The sequence below is a fragment of the Eptatretus burgeri genome, chromosome 16 (assembly GCF_056783735.1).
Source record: "Eptatretus burgeri isolate ZD-2024b chromosome 16, Ebu_testis_v1, whole genome shotgun sequence".
Taxonomy (NCBI): domain Eukaryota; kingdom Metazoa; phylum Chordata; class Myxini; order Myxiniformes; family Myxinidae; genus Eptatretus; species Eptatretus burgeri.
In genome coordinates this window covers 9,040,407-9,060,222 of record NC_140976.1, presented here as the reverse complement: position 1 = coordinate 9,060,222, position 19,816 = coordinate 9,040,407, and the positions used below count along the sequence as shown (strand labels likewise).

At 43.0% G+C, this 19,816-nt stretch overlaps 1 protein-coding gene across 4 annotated transcripts in view; it reads right to left on the bottom strand.

Annotated features, from left to right (window-relative positions):
* Positions 1-2,967: 2,967 nt before the first annotated feature.
* Positions 2,968-19,816, bottom strand: part of LOC147010455 (uncharacterized) — a 133,688-nt gene continuing 116,839 nt past the window's right edge. For 3 of the 4 annotated variants that reach the window (XM_085858779.1, XM_085858777.1, XM_085858778.1), the window contains 4 exons: positions 18,715-19,059; positions 11,888-12,232; positions 10,518-10,626; positions 2,968-6,806 (listed from right to left, as the gene is read on the bottom strand). In XM_085858779.1, the coding sequence (XP_085714905.1) occupies positions 6,671-6,806; positions 10,518-10,626; positions 11,888-12,232; positions 18,715-19,059 (935 nt within the window). In that variant the 3' untranslated portion in view covers positions 2,968-6,670. The remainder of the gene's footprint in view (positions 6,807-10,517; positions 10,627-11,887; positions 12,233-18,714; positions 19,060-19,816) is intronic. The other variant, XM_085858776.1, reaches the window with a different exon arrangement.

Here is a 19,816-nt window from a genome sequence, read left to right as displayed (position 1 = left end):
GGGGTAGCTGGTGTTGCGGAAAGTGCGAGTCCGGCGAGGATGTCACCTCGACCGAGCCGGGAGGCGTATGAGCCTGGGCTGTCTGGTAGCGCTGCCCGTCCGAGGCGGGTCAGGGTGCGGCCGCGGTACTTGGAGGATTATGAGTGTTGATGGGTTTTCGATGGTCATGTTGTGATTATCCGTTCGTTATGTGACGGGTCATTTTACGAGGGGAGGAGTGTGCTGTGTCACGTGATTGGGTTTTCGTATATCATGCCTCGCCCGCTAGGGGTGGCAGAACTGTGCTTCCGGCTGCGCAATAAAGCAGAGTAGATGGTGGCCCGCGTGCTTCTTGCGTCCCACCGCACCTAGTACACACTACATCTCTTCTGGATCTGATTTTGACAAATTTCCCTGATAATATCTGCTGTTCTTCCTCCGCTCCAATCGGTTCTTGTGACCACGTTCTTGTCAAAGTGGACCTCTCTCTGGCTGTTATCAGAGAACCACCTCACCGCCGTCGAGTCTGGCATTTCACTCAAGCCGACTGGCAGGGTCTCCAAGCAGCCAAACTTATAGACTGGTCTCCTATCACTACTTTCTCAAACATCAACTCATCCTGGGAATTCTTTCAAAGAAACTTGCTCTCCCTCATGCACAGATTTATCCCCTCTCGTGTTCAGTTGTCCTACCCTTCCTCCAGCCCTTGGTGTACTGAAGCTTGTGGCGAGGCAGTTGTCCTGAATCAACTTGCCTTTGCCTCATGGAAAGCAAACACAACTGAGGGCAATCTCAGTTCCTTCCACAAAGCTCGGAACAAGTGTGTATCTATCCTCAGGAGAGCCAGAAAACAACATCATTCTAACCTCAAGTATGAACTCTCAAACCTCTCTCCCTCCTCAAAATCCTGGTGGCATTTAATCAAATCTGTTTCTGGTGTATGTTACCCCTCCATCCCCTCCCTAACCTCAATTGGCCGCACTGCTGATACCGCAGGTGAAAAAGCTGAATGTCTAAACTCGGTGTTTGCAGCTAAATCGTGTGTCCAAAACCCATCACTTTCTCTACCCACTTTACGCAGTCACACGCAGCTGTCCCTGGACTCTGTGTCCTTTTCTCCTGACAAGGTGGAGAGCTTGCTGTCAAACCTCGAGTCAGATTCTGCAACCGGTCCAGACGGCATCAGCCCACGTGTCCTCAAAGCCTGCTCTTCTGCTCTTGCTCACCCTCTCTCTGTTCTATTCACCCTTTCATTTGCTCAAGATCATCTGCCATCTGCTTGGAAATCAGCAAACATTACTGCCCTGCATAAAAAAGTTGCAAAAACAGATCCCTGCAAATACAGACCAATCAGCCTTCTCCCAATCATCAGCAAGGTTATGGAATCCATCATCGCTTCAGACATGAAATCCTTCCTCTTCTCCAATGGCTTGATTTCCGATCATCAATTTGGTTTCAGACCAGGTCACTCTCTCCTGGACATGCTGCTTCTGCTCTCCCAACAATGGATGGAGGTCCTCAATGCCCGACAGGAAATCCGAGCCATATCCCTGGACATATCACGTGCTTTTGACACGGTCTGGCACCCTGCCCTGCTCACCAAACTCTTCCTATGGTATCCAAGGCCATCTCCACTCATGGCTTGCAGACTTCCTCTCCTGTCGCAGTCAACGTGTGGCTCTAAATGGAGTTCTTTCATCCCCTCTTCCTGTGCAGGCTGGAGTTCCTCAAGGTAGCGTTCTGGACCCTGTTCTTTTTCTGGTTTTCATCAATGATCTCTCCAACTCTCTGCAAAATCCTCTATATCTCTTTCCTGATGACTCCACCCTCTGCCGTACCATCGGTCATCCCTCAGACCGGCAAGCTGTCATCCCTCATCCCTACCAGCTTCTTCGCTCACTGCAGATCTGGATAAAATCACAAACTGGTCCAACACGTGGAACATGTCTTTCAATCCAGACAAATCTCACACTCTCACAATGTCTCTAAAAAAGGACCGTTTAGAACCCCCCCCCTCATCTACTTTCTCAACAATCCTCTGGAGGACGTCCTTTCTTTCAAGCTTCTGGGTCTCACTTTCTGCCATGACCTTTCCTGGGAAAGCCACATTTCAAACCTCGCCTCCAAAGCCAGTCGCCGACTGGGAATATTCTGTCGTGCAAAGTCCTTCCTCGGCCCACCTGAGCTCCTGACCACTTACAAAGCTTTTGTCCGCAACCTGATGGAGTACTGCTCTCCCCTCTGGGCTGGTGCTCCTGCCTCCCACCTTTCTCGGCTTCACGCTGCAGAAACCAAGGCATTTCGGATCATTGGCATCTCCCACAATGAGGCTGAGTGTTTGGGTCTCTCACTCAATCACCGCAGGTTGGTCGGTGGTCTTTCTGTCTTCTACCGTCTCCTCTCCAGCCTCGCCCCCCCTGCTCTCTCTGCGATTTGTCCCCACCACATTTCCACAGGGCGCTCAAGGTCCGCCAACAACCCGCTTCTGGTCAAACTACCAAAATCACTAATCACTGCTTACCTTCACTCTTTCATTCCTCTTTTTTTTTTCCTGCCTTTGGAATAGACTCCCTCACTCTATTCATTCCCATTCTTCCCTCCAGGCCTCAAAACAGCTGTTCACCAACACCTCTTATCATCCCCCATCCAAATCCTCGATCTTTTCTACCCCCGATAATCCACCCAAGCCCACCTCCTTCAAATTCCCTGCTTTTCTTCCTGAAAGTCCCTGTAATGTCCATCTTCTATTCCCCATGTTCCCCGTCCCATCCCTCTCCCTTCCACAGATCTCCTAATGTCTCTGTTCCCCTCTGTTTTGTCCTTCAAACTCCCGCCCATCTTGTCTCATGCCCCCCTTGCTGTACGTTGTGTGTTAGCTCTCATATGAGCCTCGACAAGGTATACAAAAAAAAAAGGCTTCACCCAGTCCTTGTGTATGGGGCCATCCTGTAGGCATAGAATGTAAAAAAGTTACCAGAACTCAAGATGATATTTTGGCATTCTTCTTTATCGGCACTTCCTCACCTTTTCTTCAACTGCAAACATCTACAATCTCCATACAACAATAAACAGTAAATGAAATTCCCAAATAATGATGCGGAGATGTTGTTATACTCAGTGCCACTGGGTGATGCTCCATGGAATGGATGTGGTTGTGATGTGGTGAATCCTGCCTGCGATGTAATGCCATGTGTGTGTGATCCTTCGTGTGGTGACATGTACTGTTGAAGTGCAGTCTGCTCATGGTCTCTTCCCCACTTAACAGCAACATCATGGAGTGGGACTGGTTGTGCATTGCATATTTTCTTGATAAGTGACGGTGATGGATGGGTTGGACTTGTGTGCCTCAGCAGGAAAATGTTCCATATACCGATAGGACATTCTAAAGAGTTTGATAAACTAAATTTATCAATAATTCAACCAAAATAAAGCGACAGATGAGAAAGTATGTTTCGGAAAGCGAGAGTCGTTGTGCACAAGTGAACAGCGATAATACGTGTGGTCGTGTGTGCAATGGCTTTTGTTTTCCCCTTCATCAATATGGCGGTCGTGTATCCAAGCAAAATCATGTGACTGTGACGTCACGCCAACCCCTCAAATACTCACTGAAGTTACACATCACTTGTAAATATTATTATTTGATTTCCATTAGCGTACACATACACAGTATTACAGTAATAGTTAATAAATGAAAGTAATGTACAGAGTATTGTAATGAAGTTTGTTGCCTTATTCATTGTATTTATTACATCCTCGAATAAAGATTTTGCTCCGTAGAAACCTATCTCCCCTTATATAATGGGAGTTTATTGGAAAATTGGTTTCAATTGACGGAAATTCACCTTACAGAAGGAATTAGCAGAACGTAAGGGCCCTGTCACACCTTGAGGTTTTAGCCAGCGTATGGAAACGTATCAAAATGTATGTAAAACGCTGGCGTACGCTGAACTATTGATGTTTTTTCAGTTTTTGGTGTATTCATGACGAGTTGGACGTATGCATAACGTATAGTAACGTACACAGAACGTTTTGATAACTTATAGATAACATACCAAGGAATGCTTAGCATGTTATCGGCGTTCACAACCTATGCCCAACGATAGTCTAACTTGTGCATAGCGCGCGGCAGCGTATCGCCGACGATCACTTGGCGTAGCCTATTAATAGGCTGCCGCTCAACGATTTAAATCACTTTAAAATCAGAATCAGAAATCAGAAAAAAAAAATCAGAAATTGGACCTCAACCCGAGGAGAGGAGGTTAAAAAAAAAAAGCCACACCTGTGTGTGATGTGAGAATAACAGGTGTTGTGTTTGAGTGTCATCGTTTCAATAACTTCAGAACTGGATGATGCACAAAATTCAGGAGAAAAAAAAATCCATAAAAACCCAGATTATCTCACCTGTAACTAGAGGGGGCACTCGGTAAAGTGCAAAAGCTCTGCCGCCAATACTGCTAGGTCACTCAAGTGAACCTGATATCCTATTCATTCAATTTGACGTCAACAGTGCTCACAGAGTTATAGTTTGCAACTTTCCCTTTTAACTTTTACATACTCAATTCATTCGTCATAACTAGATTCCTTGAGACAGAAATTGATTTTACGTGGGTATATCCACCTGAAGTTCCAAAATCAGCCGCAATTATAATTTTGGCATATTTTTTTTGTTGGAAATCACTTAAAACATGTAGAAATGCAAAAAAAAAATTCAAATATTTTTTTCAAAATGGCCGCCATCGCGGCCATATTGGACTTTGGACCAAGTCCAAAATCTAATGGCATGATCGTTGGACCAAACCTAATCCCCCCACCAAGTTTCGTCGAAATCCATCCAGGAGATTTTCCGTAATCACTCGTAATCATACTGTCGAAATCATATGGCCGCCGCAGGGCCCCCTTAAGGTCACCGTGCGACATCAAATCAAAGACTGTACGGCACCCCCACGTTTTCGGTCTCCACAATTTATAAATACCCCGTGCGGCTCCCCGAAAAATAAAAACATATGTGACTGCTACATTGTGTGACCGTGGAAATACTGCGGCCGCCCTATAGGCCCTGTCACACCTTGACGTTTTAGCCAGCGTATGCCGACGTATGAAAAATTGTTCTAAAACGCTGGCACACGTCGAATACGTTATGGGTAAGTTTTGTATACGTTAAGAGCAGGCTGAAGCATGCTGGCATACGTCGTAGTACGCCGAGCTCGTCGACAAATTTTAAGCATCCTCAAAATTTTCCGACGTATGCCAGCGTATGACTCACACGTTCCGCATAACGCTGGACATAAGTTGTAGGTATGTTACGCGATCGTTGACACACGTTACTTATAAGTTACTCATAAGTCGAAACACATTAATTTAATGGTTAGCGTCAGTGTTCCAGACTCCCTGTTTTTTTTTTTTGTTTTGTTTTTTCTTCGGTATAACGGTGATGTTAACACTTCCATTTCTAGTGCGGTTATAATATAATATAATTAATTTGACTGCCGCTTAACGATTTAAATCATAACCGCACTAGGAATTGAAGTGTTTACATCACCGTCATACTGAAGAAAAAACAAAACAAAACAGGGAGTCTGGAACACTGACGCTAACCATTACATTGATGTGTTTCGACTTATGAGTAACGCACAAGTAACGTGTGTCGACGTGTGATAACGATCGCGTAACGTGCCTACAACTTATGGCCAGCGTATGCGGAACGTGTGTCATATGCCGACTACGTCGAGAAATTTTCAACATGCTGAAAATTTCTCGACGTACTCGGCGTATGACGACGTATTCCAGCGTACTATAACGTGTGCCAGCGTTTTAGAACAATTTTTCATACGTCGGCATACGCTGGTTAAAACGTCAATGTGTGACAGCGGCTTCACACTTCGATGTCTAGTGCGGTTATGATTTGAATAGTCGAGCCGCAGCCTATTAATAGCCTATGCCACGTGATCGTTGGCGGTACCCTGCCGCGCTATGCATAAGTTAGACTATCGTTGGGCATAGGTTATAAACGCCGACAACACGCTCAGCATTCGTTGGTATAAGTTATCTATATGTGATTGAAACGTTCTGTGTACGTTACTAATACATTATGCATACGTCCAACACTTTATTATATGCCCAAAACTTAAAAAAAACATCAATAGTTCCGCGTACGCCAGCGTTTTACATACATTTTGAGACCTTGCCATACGCTGGCTAAAACGTCAAGGTGTGACAGGGCCCTAAAATTGCTAGTGGCCGTAGATTTTGGAGACCCCACAGCCGCCGTGGCAAATGTGACCTAGGCCTAAGTACATTTCACTGATCACCATATTCATGCGTTACTTGTTTCAAGATTTGAAAGCAATACATTAAATAAACGGTAATTTGACAAAATGATAGCCGTTTCCATGGCAACCATTGCTCAAAATACAGATATATGTTTTCCATATTAATAACTGTCCTCGGGTTAACAATTTTGTATCATCAGTTGCTTGCTTGCGATTAATTTTCAATTATCAGAGCTGAAAAAAAAAAAACGGTTTGTACCCCAAAACGACCTATTTGACCACATTATATGCATTGAAAAAATGTGAAACATGGATTTTCTGTTTTCATATTGTTTAAGCTTTCCAAAAATGTTGGGGTTAGCTACTCTCCAAAAAAATTCTAACGGACGTCAAATTATGGACACAAGGAACCTGACTACTACTTATATTTTTGTTTTGTTTTCATGTAATTGTGTATGTATTTGATGGACAGATTCTCCATTAGAGGTATGGATGTTGAGTTCCATGATTGTTTCTTCATTCTCCGGTGATTGCTTTTCTTTCTGACGTTGGTTAAATCTGAAATATAGAAATATAACAGTTAGATAAACATAAACAAGGAGAAAGACATAAAATGTCATAGCCCCTCTCATTTTTTGAATTTTACTGTGCGGAGTTGAAAGGCTATCCCATATCTACAAGACTGATGTGTATGCACAACTGACTTGAGTGGTATGTCGGTATCTTATTGTGGATTTAGGAGATTATTTTATCAAACACGTCTGTTTCAGGGGAAAGGGGGTACAATTTAAACCACATGAACATACATGTTGTACAGATTTATTTTCTCCATCTTCAATGTGATCTTCATCAGACAGAACCCAATGTTACATCACCTCTCACCCCTCCTACATCGCCACCCCCAACAATCCTATCACTCCGACATATTAAAGTTCCAGGTGAAAAAAGGCACTGTCATGTCCACTCCAGTTGGGCCTTTAATGGTTTTGATTAAATCCTCTTAAATTAGTCTTTACACATCTGTCATAAACAATTAATTCCAGTATTTTAAACAAAATAACATTCGAGTTTTTTGTGTACAAAGACCTGAGGTGAGGTAGTTGCTGTGAAACAACTTTCCTTCTCTTCCTGGAAAACAAACCCAATCGAAGGCAATCTCAGATCACTCCACAAAGCCCAAACAAGTGTGTCTACTCTCATGGGATCCAGAAAACAATATCTGATCATTTTAAAGATTAAACTTTCAAACATGTCTCCCTCCTCTAAGACCTGGGGACACCTTGTTAAATCTGTACCTGGTGTATGATCCCCTTCAACCCCTCTCCTCTTTTCAAATGGCACCACAGCCGACTCCGCTCATGAGAAAGCCGACTGCCTCAATTTCCATCCAAATCTTTTGTCCCCAACCCCTTGCTCTCTGTACCCACCCTCCCCAATCGTAACCAACTGCTCCTGGACTCTGTGTGTTTTGCACCTGATAGGGTGGAGAGGTTTCTGGCAACCATTAACTCTGATTCTGCAACTGAACCGGATGGAATCAACTCATGTGCCCTCAAAACCTGCTCGGCTGCTCTTGCACATCCTCTCTCTGCCCTTCTCACCTTGTCATTTACCCGAGTTCATCTTCCATCTCCTTGTAAAACAGCCAAGATACCACATTACCTCAAAAAGGTGTAAAAACTGATCCCCTTCGGCCTAAGTCACATTTGCTCTGCGGCGAGGATACGGCGGCCGTACGCCCTCTGAATTGACAGAAACGTGCGGCGGCCGCAGAGTTTCTGCGGTGGCCTCAGGGTGGCCCTACGCCGTATGGCTATATTGTACAGGCCGTAGGGGTCGCCGTGGAATTATAGCGCGGAGTTATAAAACTTTTTTCATTTCTACGTTCGCCGTAGCAATTCAACAAGCCGAAACAAAATAACTGGAAAAAAAACAAAAAAACGAACCCACTCGTTACCATCCGTCTGGCTGCACGTTCGCTTTAGGGCCCCCTGCGGTCCCCCTGCGGTCGCCTTGCGTCTACCTTGAAAATTCTATGGCCACCATAGGAATGCCCTAAAGTCACCGTGCGACATCAAATCAAAGACCGTACGGCACCCCCACGTTTTCGCTCTCCACAATTTATAAATACCCCAGCATCTGCCCAAAAAATAAAAACATATGTGACTGCTACATTGTGTGACCGTGGAAATACTGCGGCCGCCGTATAATTGCTAGTGGCCGTAGATTTTGGAGACCCCACGGCCGCCGTGGCAAATGTGACTTAGGCCTTAACTAGAGGCCAATTGGTTGACTTACAATCAGCAAGGTCATCGAATCCATCATCCCAGTTGATATGAAATCCTTCCTTTTCTCCAACAACCTCATCTCAGATCACCTAATCGGTTTCAGACCAGCTCATTCGATCTTGGACACGCTGCTTCTACTCACCCGCCAATGGATGGAGGCCCTAAATATTAGACGCGAGATCAGAGCCGTCTCTCTTGACACATGTCGTGCTTTCGATACAGTCTGGCATCCTGCCTTGCTCTCCAAACTGTGCCCATGGCATCCAAGGCCAACTACACACATGGCTTACTGGCTTTGTTTACTCTTGCAGCCAACGTGCCTCTCAAAGGACACCATTTCATCTTCTCTCCCCCAAGGTCGCAACAAGGTGTGTTTTGAACCGCATGGATCGCATCCAGGTATTGTGACCATTAAGTTAATTGCCAGCAGCCACATTTGGTGGCTGGGTACAGATGAAGATCGAGAGAGCGACGTTTGTCACTGTTCTGTGTGTCAGGCTACCACCCCAAACTCACCTGAGGCACCGCTTCACATGTGGTCTTGGCCTTCTAAAACCATGGTTTCAACTTCATTTAGATTATGCTGAACCATTCTTGGGGAAGATGTTTTTTGTTATAATTGATACTCATCAAAATCGGATTGAATTGAATGATTAGCTTTATCATCCAGTACCAGTGAAATCACGGTTGAGAGTTCACCGGATCATGGTTCATCTTTCGTCAGTGCTGTTTCAGGATTTTATCAAACATAATGGTATCAAGTTCTATCACTATGCTCCCTTTATACCCACTTCTCATGGTCAGGTTGAGAGAGCTGTGCAGATGATCAAAAATGGATTCAGAAAGGTGAATGACAGCACTGCTCTGAAGATCAGGTTGTCACACGTGTTATTTACATATGCGATACGCCCACACCCAACCACTGGACACACCCACAGAAATGATGTTCGGTCAAAGGCTAAAGAAACGCTTATCCCTGATCCATCCCAATGATTGGTTCAGAGTTTCTGACCATCAGTTCAAACAGAAGTGGTCCCATGTATGACAGGATCTCAGTTCCACATATCATCAATGTGTTTGATCCTGTTTTTGCGCTGAATCCTGGCCGTGGACCGAAATGGCTCACTGGTCATGTAATCAATCAAACTGGAAACTTTATTTATTGTGTAATTGTCAAATGGACATACAGCACATAAACATCTTGACCAATACGGCCGAGGATATTGTGAGCCCAATCCTCCCACCCATGTTCAGCCCGTTGAAAGTGAATCCTTGATATCGATTCTAGTCATGAGCCAAGTTCTGGAATGCAACGTTTCACAACCTGATGTGTCTGAACCAAATTGCAGAGTTGGAACCTGTACCTTCTGTTCCCCCACCTCCTCCTGAATCTGCTGCAATCATCGCTCCACAAGAACAGTCAACACATTTGTGATGCCGTGCTCACACTCGGAAGGCACTTGAATGGTTGAACTTATAATGATTGTACCTTGTACTAATGTATCGTTATTTTGGGGGGAGGGGTGGCATGCCGACATGTTCTGTTTGAAGTTACCCGGATGTGCATGTGCATTCGTGCTTACCAACATTAAATGTGCTGGTCCGACGGGTTTTTTCTTGCTTTTCACCCTTTAGTCCCGTGTACTAGACAAGACAGATGTGGTGTGGGAAACTTAGACAAGACGGATTTGGTGTGGTGAAGTTAGACAAGACATGTGGTTTTTGGAGACAATCTCAAGAAATGAGAAAATCAAAAAAACTCCCAAAGATTCTCCAAAGGGAAACAGCAGCAAGAATTTTGAGTGTGAGGAATTATTGTATTATTATTCACTCCCTTTGTGTTTTAGACTTAATTGTTTTTTTCATGTTTTATTCCACCCAAAGAATGTTCCACAATCAATTTTGTTTGTCCAAATGACTGAACACACCTTCAGTGTTGTGAGAAAATGAAATGATGAGAAAACAATCAAAATTAACCTACCTTGTGATTTTCGTGTTGCGCCGAATCAGGACCAAGGCCCCAAATATCACAGCACAGAGGACACAAATTGTCACAACAACAAAGGTTCGTTGGCGTTTTGCTTTTGAACCTGCAAAGCGAAAACCAGAATGAAAATCATTCCTTGTGGATTTGTTTGGATTTACAATTTTACCATTGTGATCCACAAACTAAATCACAAATTTGTTATTTTACCATTTACTTCTCCTTCCCCCCCCCCACCCCATGCCCCCTGCCCATCCTCACCCTCCCCTCTACACAATTTCTAATCGATCCCCTTGTTCTGTTTAAGTGTTATAATTCAAACGAATAATAATTTAATAATGGTTTGAATGTTGACTTGGCACGTACGTTCGATTCAAGACAATGAAGAATCCACTTCATTTTCATGTCAAAGGTCAAGGTGAAAGTTTTCTGGATGTAATTTAAATGGTGAAATGTTAACTAATTAATGGTGTAAAGTGAACTCCTTTACTAATGGGACATTTGAACGAGTTGGTTGGAGTAGAATAGGACAGAAGTGAAATTGATGGGTTCAGGTTAAATGTCAAGGTCACAACAACTGGTGAAAGTTTAGTAAAATGTAACTTTAAAATGTCAAGTAGAACTGAAAAAACATACAATGAGTCAAGAAAAAAACTTTTAAAAAACGTTGTGATCACATTGGGAATTAGGAATAGATGAGATGATAGTTTTATGGAATTTGGGTGAAAATGGAACGTCTCAGGTGAAGGAGATAAAAATGAACAAAATTGTTTATAATGGAATCACATGTCATGTGACTATGGTTGTTATGTTAATGACGATAAACTGTGGTGATTGGTGGAAGGTTCTGGATTTGAACCATGAGATTGGAAATGTGGAGTTTTGGGGATGAGAGAATTGTCATCACTTCACATTATCAGTGTGTGTGTGTGTGTGTGTGTGTGTGTGTGTGTGTGTGTGTGTGTGTGTGTATGTGTGTGTGTGTATATGTGTATATGTGTGTATGTGTGTATGTTTGTGTGTGTGTGTGTGTGTGTGTATGTGTGTATATGTGTGTGTGTGTATATGTGTGTGTGTGTATGTATGTATGTGTGTATGTATGTGTGCGCGCGTGTGTGTGTGTGTGTGTGTGTGTGTGTGTGTGTGTGTGTGTGTGTGTGTGTGTGTGTGTGTATGTGTATGTGTATGTGTGTGCGTGTGTGTGCGTGTGTGTGTGTGTGTGTGTGTGTGTGTGTGTGTGTGTGTGTGTGTGTGTGTGTGTGTGCGCAACTGTTTATCCGTTTTAGTAAAGAAGTGAAAAATAATTAATTAATTATCATATCAGCACGACAGGGTTTGTGATTTGGACTGAACTGAGAGAGACTTACGGACGAGCAGGATCGTAGATGTAGATCCCTCCTTGTAATTTCGGTAACGTATCGTGCAGGTGTAAGTTCCACGATGATGAAATTCCACATTCTTGAGAGTCAGAAGAAAAGAATCCCCGTTTGGATTTCGGGATATTTTAATCCTCCCATCCAGGACTTTTTCTTCTCCGTTTTGAAGAAGGTATAATGGGTTCTTGTTGGAGTCTTTGTGGAACTCGATGGAAAGGAGAGAATTATTCATGGAAGGTGAACCTTCCTGTGTGTTGAGAGAGAATGTGAAATTGAAGTTCAAATCTTCACCAGTTGTAACTTCAACACTCTTTGTACTCTTCACCATCACATGACCTGTAATGGACAAACAATGAAGGATTCACAAAATGGAGTAAAACATCTTACACATTTTATCGTGTTCTGTATTTACCAAAACTCAGAATAGACGAGAAATATCATGTTTTTGAAATATCATGCTATACAGTACTATATCGTTTTTGGCCCGATCTCTCAATGGTGAAGAATCACTTAAAAAATTAAATAACTCTCGTATCGAGATCCGGATTCGGATCAACACCAAAACTGAATCAATCCGTCCTCGCGACACACCTAACGTGTCCACCAAGATTCGTCCGAATCTGTCCACAAGTTTTTGAGATATCCTTCATACAAACAAACAGATAGAGAGGGGTGAAAACATAACCTCCTTCACCTTCTGTGGCGGAGGTAACAAATGTGTTTATGAATCAGAGGGGGGTGGAGGGTGTGAGGGGGACTATTTTGTATCCACGATCTGTTTGCAAAATTTAGTTCGACACTGGCCCAGCCGTTTTTGATTCTACAAAATTGTGCTACATACATACGTACACACACACACACACACACACACACACACACACACACACACACACACACACACACACACACACACACAAACATACACACATACACACATATACACACACACACACACACACACACACACACACACACACACACACACACACACACACACACACCCTTACCACCCCCTTGAGCAGCAATAACTTCAACCAAACGTTTCCTGTAACTCTTGATTGGTACTGCTCATCGGCTTGGAGCAATTTTTGCCCATTCCGATCCTTACAGAACTGCTTCAACTCAGATATCCATCCATCCATCCATCGGGACCATACTCCATGCAGAGTGTTGGTGCTGCCTAAGCAGTCTCCTTGGCTATTGGACACAATCCTGGACGGGTCGCCACTCCGACACAGGATACCAGCATGCTGGCACTCATTTTGCCGACCTCGGAAGGATGACAGGCAGAGTCAACCCCACCTGGTATGAATTCAACAGTGGAGTGGGGTTTGAACTCAGGATCAGAGGATTCCAAGCCACCACTCTAACCATTGAGCCAACACCAGGTATAACTCAGATATATTTGTTGGCTTTCTTGCATGAACTGCTCGTTTCAGGTTCTGCCACAACATGCCACACAACCCGCATATGCTCTAAGGACAAACAATACACATCCGGCAACAACATTACCAGTATCTAGCCTTTCACTATTGGGTCGAGACGTCAAGCCATCAATCACGCCCACAGTGATGCCGACCATGCAGGACTGTGTAAACTATCTGTCTCATCGAGACTTCGTTTCAAAATAAGCCTGAGCAATTCAGGACATGGCGAGCAGTCTTCTAGAACATGATCAGAGGAGTACCGCTGGCATCCGATGAACAGCTAAAATTATTTAAAACTTTCTGAAAACTTATGCTGTGTTGGATGACCAGTCAAATTGGTCTCTGGGCCACGGCAAACTCTGACGACTTCAAAGTGTCAAATAATTTAGTCCCCTATGATCTCAAAACCTGCTCTGGAACTATAGCTGCCATTGGTTGGTGTGTCAGGAATTTAGTCATCGGATCTTTTGATGGAATCATCCACTTGCCACTCTGGGAGTTAACCGAGTGTAATGCTATTCCTTGTAATTCCTCCGAGATTCCAACACTGGAGGTCACAAGGCTCCATTCACCTACATGTATTATTACTGAAATGTTTCCCGAACCTGACCCAGAAGCGACCATCTTACTGTTCATTGGACGAGGTGCTCCTCAGCTGCTGAAGTTCAAAGAATATCAGAAAGGATCACCTAATGCTCCGTGGACACAGCATATGGACATTGGATGGGTGGTAATTGGTGATTTTTGTCTGGACGGTGTCCATAGCCCTGAGAAAGTGGAGGCCGATCACACCCACATTCTCAAAAATGGAAGACCATAAGTCTGCTCACCATACCCTAATTGTGACAACGTCAAGGACGTCATCCTGCTACATCGTCAATTACCTTCAGGTCAGCTCTTCAGGAGATCCTGCGACCACAGAGCCTAAAACGATGGGGTCAACAGTGATGTCTATGAGCGAACAAGGAATGATGACAAGCCGGGTCGCTCCATAGAAGACAACCGTTTTCTCACAATCTTGGAGGATGGATTCATGAGGAATGACAATGGCAATTGGGTGGCTCCGTTACCCTTCAGAGACAATTTAAAACTTCCAAACAATCGATCTCTTGTAATCAACCACTTGAAGTCCCTTTGCAAACTTCTGTACAAGAAACCAGACCTTAAGCTGCAGTACATGGACTTCATGGCTAAACTCTTCCAAAGGACATGCTGAGCCTCTTGAACCAGAAACAGAGGGAAAACGACCATGATGGTATCTTCCTCATTTTTATACATTCCATCCAAGAAAACCTGAACATATGTGTGTGGTGTTTGATGGCAATGCCATCTATCATGATGTCTCGCTAAATAACGTACTACTTCCTGGTCCAGAACTTGTCAATAGTCTCCTTGGGGTATTGGCACCGCGAGAATCAAGTATTCTGTGTTTAGAACTCTGTGTCACTGTTCTGGCTGTTGAATCGGTCGACGTTATCACTGACGAGCTCCACATCGAACTCAACCCCATCACTTTCGACACGGACAGTCGTGTGGTGCTCGCATATATGTTTAAACAACGAATCATGGCGTTTCCATGCGTTTGTGGTCAACCGTGTTCAAAGTATCCACAAAAGTATATCACCTTCTCAATAGAACTACGTCACAACTGACATTAACCCAGCAGACCTGGCCACTCGTTCCATAATCGCCTCTGACCCGATGGAGTCATTGTGACTGTCTGGGCCAAGATTTCTCTGGGATTCTGAACTACCTATTAAACCTACTTTGTCTGCTGTAGAGTTGGTAAACAATCCAGAGTTTCATTGCATCGCCGTATTAGCTACGAGACATGAACGTTCATTGGGAACAATATTTCACACGTTCCTCGAAGTGGAAGTTCAAACGTGTTGCATTTGGTTTGGGTGTGGGAACGAATGATTGGTGTCTGTCGTAGAATCCGGAACCTGATTCTCTTGGAGACAAAAGTTTATCTCACCCACGTGCTCCTTACCACCTTCCTCGTGGAGGTATGTGCTATTGTCATCGCTCGTCTCCTTGTACCACTGTCTCCAGATCCAAACGTGCCAGAAATATCGACACCAGCGGTACGACTCACCATGAAGACCACACCTCTTCCTGCACCACTGGGCGATTTCTGTCATCCTCCAGACATATTTGGCGATCAGTGGCGACGTTTACAGCATTTTACGAATGCTTTCTGGTCACGATGCCGCAAATAATATCTTCCGAAGCTGCAGCCCCCGGATGTGGAGGTAAGTCAAGAAACACAATCTTTATGTCAGTGACATTGTTCTCCTCAAGGCAGATGCTCACAGGAACGACTGGTCCTGTGTTTGTGTGATTGAGACATTTCCCAGCACAGACAGTCAGGCTCGTAAAGTGTGAATCCACACCATGAAGGACGGCAAACCCCATTTCTACCTCTGACCCGTAACTGAGGTCGTACTGCTTATACGAGAGGGGGAGAGTGAATTCCTTCATTGTGTTCTATTGATTGTGAACTTCATATTCTTAAGTTATTTTCCATTACGCCCCAATCTGTTAGCCTTAGTCTGGTGCATTAATTTAGTGACTATATGATGAACAATCAAGTCGGTTTATTACTTCCGGAATCTAAAGATTTCATAAGTATATTGATGACTTCCGTCCTCTGTTTGTGTGTTTGTTGGTGTGTGTGTTTGTGTGTTTGTTTGTAGGCACGATAACTCGAGAACGGAAGAAGCTCCCAATGTCAAATTACACCACGTGATTCAGGAGGGTGATGGTTAGCGCTGATTAGATTTTGGTCAAAATCAGTCAAAGGTCAAGGTCACAGTGAGGTCAAACATAATTCTGTAAATTCATGTGGAGAAATGGAGTATTTTTGCTTCAGTCGACGTTACGAGTTCGTTTTAACTTCGATTTTAATTTTGTCTTCGTTTTTTTGCGATCACTTCGGACGCTTAACACTCGGTTGTCGAAATTCTGGTAAAAATCCGATGTTTTGGAGACGTTTTATGATTGTATAAAAAATATTTCACTCACCGCGTCACGGCTCGTCACGTGGTGCAGCGCGCTCGAGCAGACGCGGCATTGAGTCACGTAAAGGTTTTGCGTGTGCGCGCTGACGGTGTTTTCGATAAAGATGGTGTTTAAAAGTCATTTTTTATCCCAATAAAAGTTATCGTCGCATGCCTGACTCGCTAAGCCGTCGGATTATGCAAAGATTGTTGGTGGATGGCGGAATATTACGGTTTTGTGACTTTGATAAAATAATATTGAATAATTGCGTGGAGAAATGGAGATTTTTGCTCCGGTCGATGTTACGAGTTTGTTTTAACTCGGATCACAATTCTGTTTTCACTTTTGGTAATGGCCAAGTATGCTTAACACTCGGTTCTTGAAATTCTGGTAAAAATCGGATGTTTTATGAGATTTATGTCGGGTGTCGTGTCTGAGGCTTAACTGAAGATAATGCTAATGAGGGGGATTGTATCACATGGCATTACGCGCTCGTTTTAAAGTCAATTTAAATCCTGTCTTCAATTTTGGTAATGGCTAAGTATGCTTAACACTCAGTTGTCGAAATTCTGGTCAAAAATTGGATGTTTTATGAGATTTATGTCGGGTGTCATGTCTGAGGCTTCACTGAAGATTATGCTAACGAGGGGGATTGTAACACACGGCATTACGTGCTCGTTTTAAAGTCAATTTCAATCCTGTTTTCACTTTTGGTAATGGCTAAGTATGCTTAATACTCGGTTGTCAAAATTCTGAGAAAAAAAATCGGATGTTTTATGAGAGGTTTGGTACAGAATCATCGTAGAAACTTCTGCTTTGCGTCGCTACCTTCTCTCCAGACAGCTTTTATGAGACAAGGTCAGAGGTCAAGTTGACGATTTCGTAAGTACCAGTCTATGACTGCTTGTTTCTTTTTTGATAATGTTCAATGTCAATTTGAATGTTTCAAGCCAAGGTTGTTATCCCGGTTCTCATGTTCAGGTAATTATCTTTGCTCAATCAATTGCTGCAGTGGTTTATATCTTCTTCTTCTTCTTCTTCTTGCATATGGCAGCTTAGCTGCCAGGGTAGCTATCATTTCTTGAAAGTGCAACTGTGTCACTGATGCAGTGCCCCTTTACCAGTACACACTGGTACTAATTTTGCAGACCTCACAAGGATGACATACTGAGTCAACCCCATGGTGTATTAATTCAGTGGCCAACGGCGCTTGAACTCAGGACCCTAGGATACCAAGCCGCCACCCGAACCACTAAGCCAACACCAGGATAGTGGTTTATATATAAACCAGGTGAGGAGTGTGATTTAACCACTTTGAATGTAACATGTAGATTTATGTTCTACCCATGTCTTGCCTCATGTATATTTATGCTCCGCATATGTGTTGCGTCATCTCTGCTGGAAGGGGTGAGGGAAGTTATTCTCTGTCTGGCTAGACGGTGGTTGTATGTGGAGAAAGCATGGTTTTCACTGTCGCATTTGGAGTGTTTTAAAATGAAGTAAAATTGATTTAAACCTCAAAGTCTTGATAAGCTGCATTCTTTATTCAAATAATCGAGACACAGAGGCCATTCCATGATAATACACACATACACACATACACACACACACACACACACACACACACATTCTTTGTTCTTAAATCGTTCTTTGTCCATACCAAATGTTTGAGATTTTTTAAACAATCATTTCAAGAAAAAAAAACAAAAGAAAGCTCCAGCGAACTATACCGCTGAGGTTGTTTGCATTGATCAAATTCTCCTGAAGAGTGCTTGACTGAATCGGGAATTGATTTTTTAAATAATTTTTTTGTTGCCCGATTTGAATGAAACTTGATACTGCACACCGCAGGAGAATGGTGAGTAGGGTGGGCTGAAAGTTTTTGTGCGATCGTGTACCGTTTTGGCTGTATTTTGGGAACATACATACACACATATATACATTCAAGATGAGAGTAATAGTAATATATAGAGAGAATGAATATATATAGAGTAATATATAGAGAGCTTAAACTTTTATATTTAAGTTTATTTTCTATTCACTTATCATAGGTCCTTGTGCACAATGAGTCTTGTGATCTGAAGGAGAAGAAATATTTACTTAATGTGTGAAATAAATAATTAATGAGGAAAAGTTTCTTCACAATTCGTTTTGTAATTGGTGAAATAGAATGATTATCACAAGTGATTGAATAACAATAAATAGATCATTTTAAATATCGTTTAACAATCCATGTACAAATAAATAAATATATCAGATTTACATTTCTGGTTGAAGTTTTGATTAAATAACCATTTGAACTCAGAGTGATGAGAAAATGAATCATTAACCCTCACCATGTTCCCCTCTAATCCACGCTTGAGGTACATGGTAAACACGGACACTTACCCATGTACAGGGCTGCAGCTGCAGAACCTTGGATATAATGAGGGTAGTTCACCTTGCAGGTATAATTCCCATAATCATCAGGTTTCACAGATTTGAATGTTAATGAAAATGTTCCATGATGTACTTTGGACATGGACATTCTCAAACCGTCCATGTGATGTTCATCTATTTTGGAAAAACGAGCAATTGGGTGTTCGTTGGAGTCTTTGTTCCACTCTATAGAAAATGCTGGGGAATCAATGAAATTATGAACTCCACGTGAACTCGGAGAGAAGTCGCAGGTGAAGGTAGAATCTTCACCAGGTGAAGCCACAATGAACTCGGTGCAGTGAACAAACAATTTATCTGAAACACACAAACAACAGGATTTGATTAAAATGAACTCACAATTAAAACGTGTGACATGTAATCATGAAATTCCTCCTGATGACAATATTACTCAGTAATCCTCTGGACGGGATTAAACGAACCTTTAATTTCTGATTTTATCAAAAGGATCGATTTCATTTTTCCGACTCCCTGCCAAGTTTTGAAGCACATTTTTGTTTTATAGTGAGAAGTTAAGATTTAGTTTCTGCTTACAAAGTCGAGGCTCATGGAAGAGGAAAATGACAAACGGGAAAGGGCAGTACAGTGACAGCTGGATTGAAGCACAACAGACATTGTCAACAATGGGATGAATGAACAGAGAAGAGCAAAGAATGAATAAAATATGAAACTAATGTCGAGATGGAAGGAGGGAAGTGGAGGAGGATAGGGGTTAATAAAGGGAGAAAGGACCAGGTTTCGTGATGGAGGATGATTTGCAAAGGAACAGGAGTAGGGTTGGAGGAGGATTTGTGAAGGACCAGGAGTAAGGAAAGAGGTTGATTTGTGAAGGACAAGGTGTAAGGATAGAAGATGGTTTGTAAAGGACCAGCAGTTGGGATTGAGGTTTATCCAAGAGTTGGGGTTAAGGATGACGAGAAAAGCACCAGGATTTGGGATTGAGAATGATTAGTAAATGACCAGAAGTAGGGATGGAGGATGACTTGCAAAGGACCAGGTTTAGTGAAGGATGATTTGTAAAGGACCAAGTGTTGGGATGGAGGTCCGGGATGGG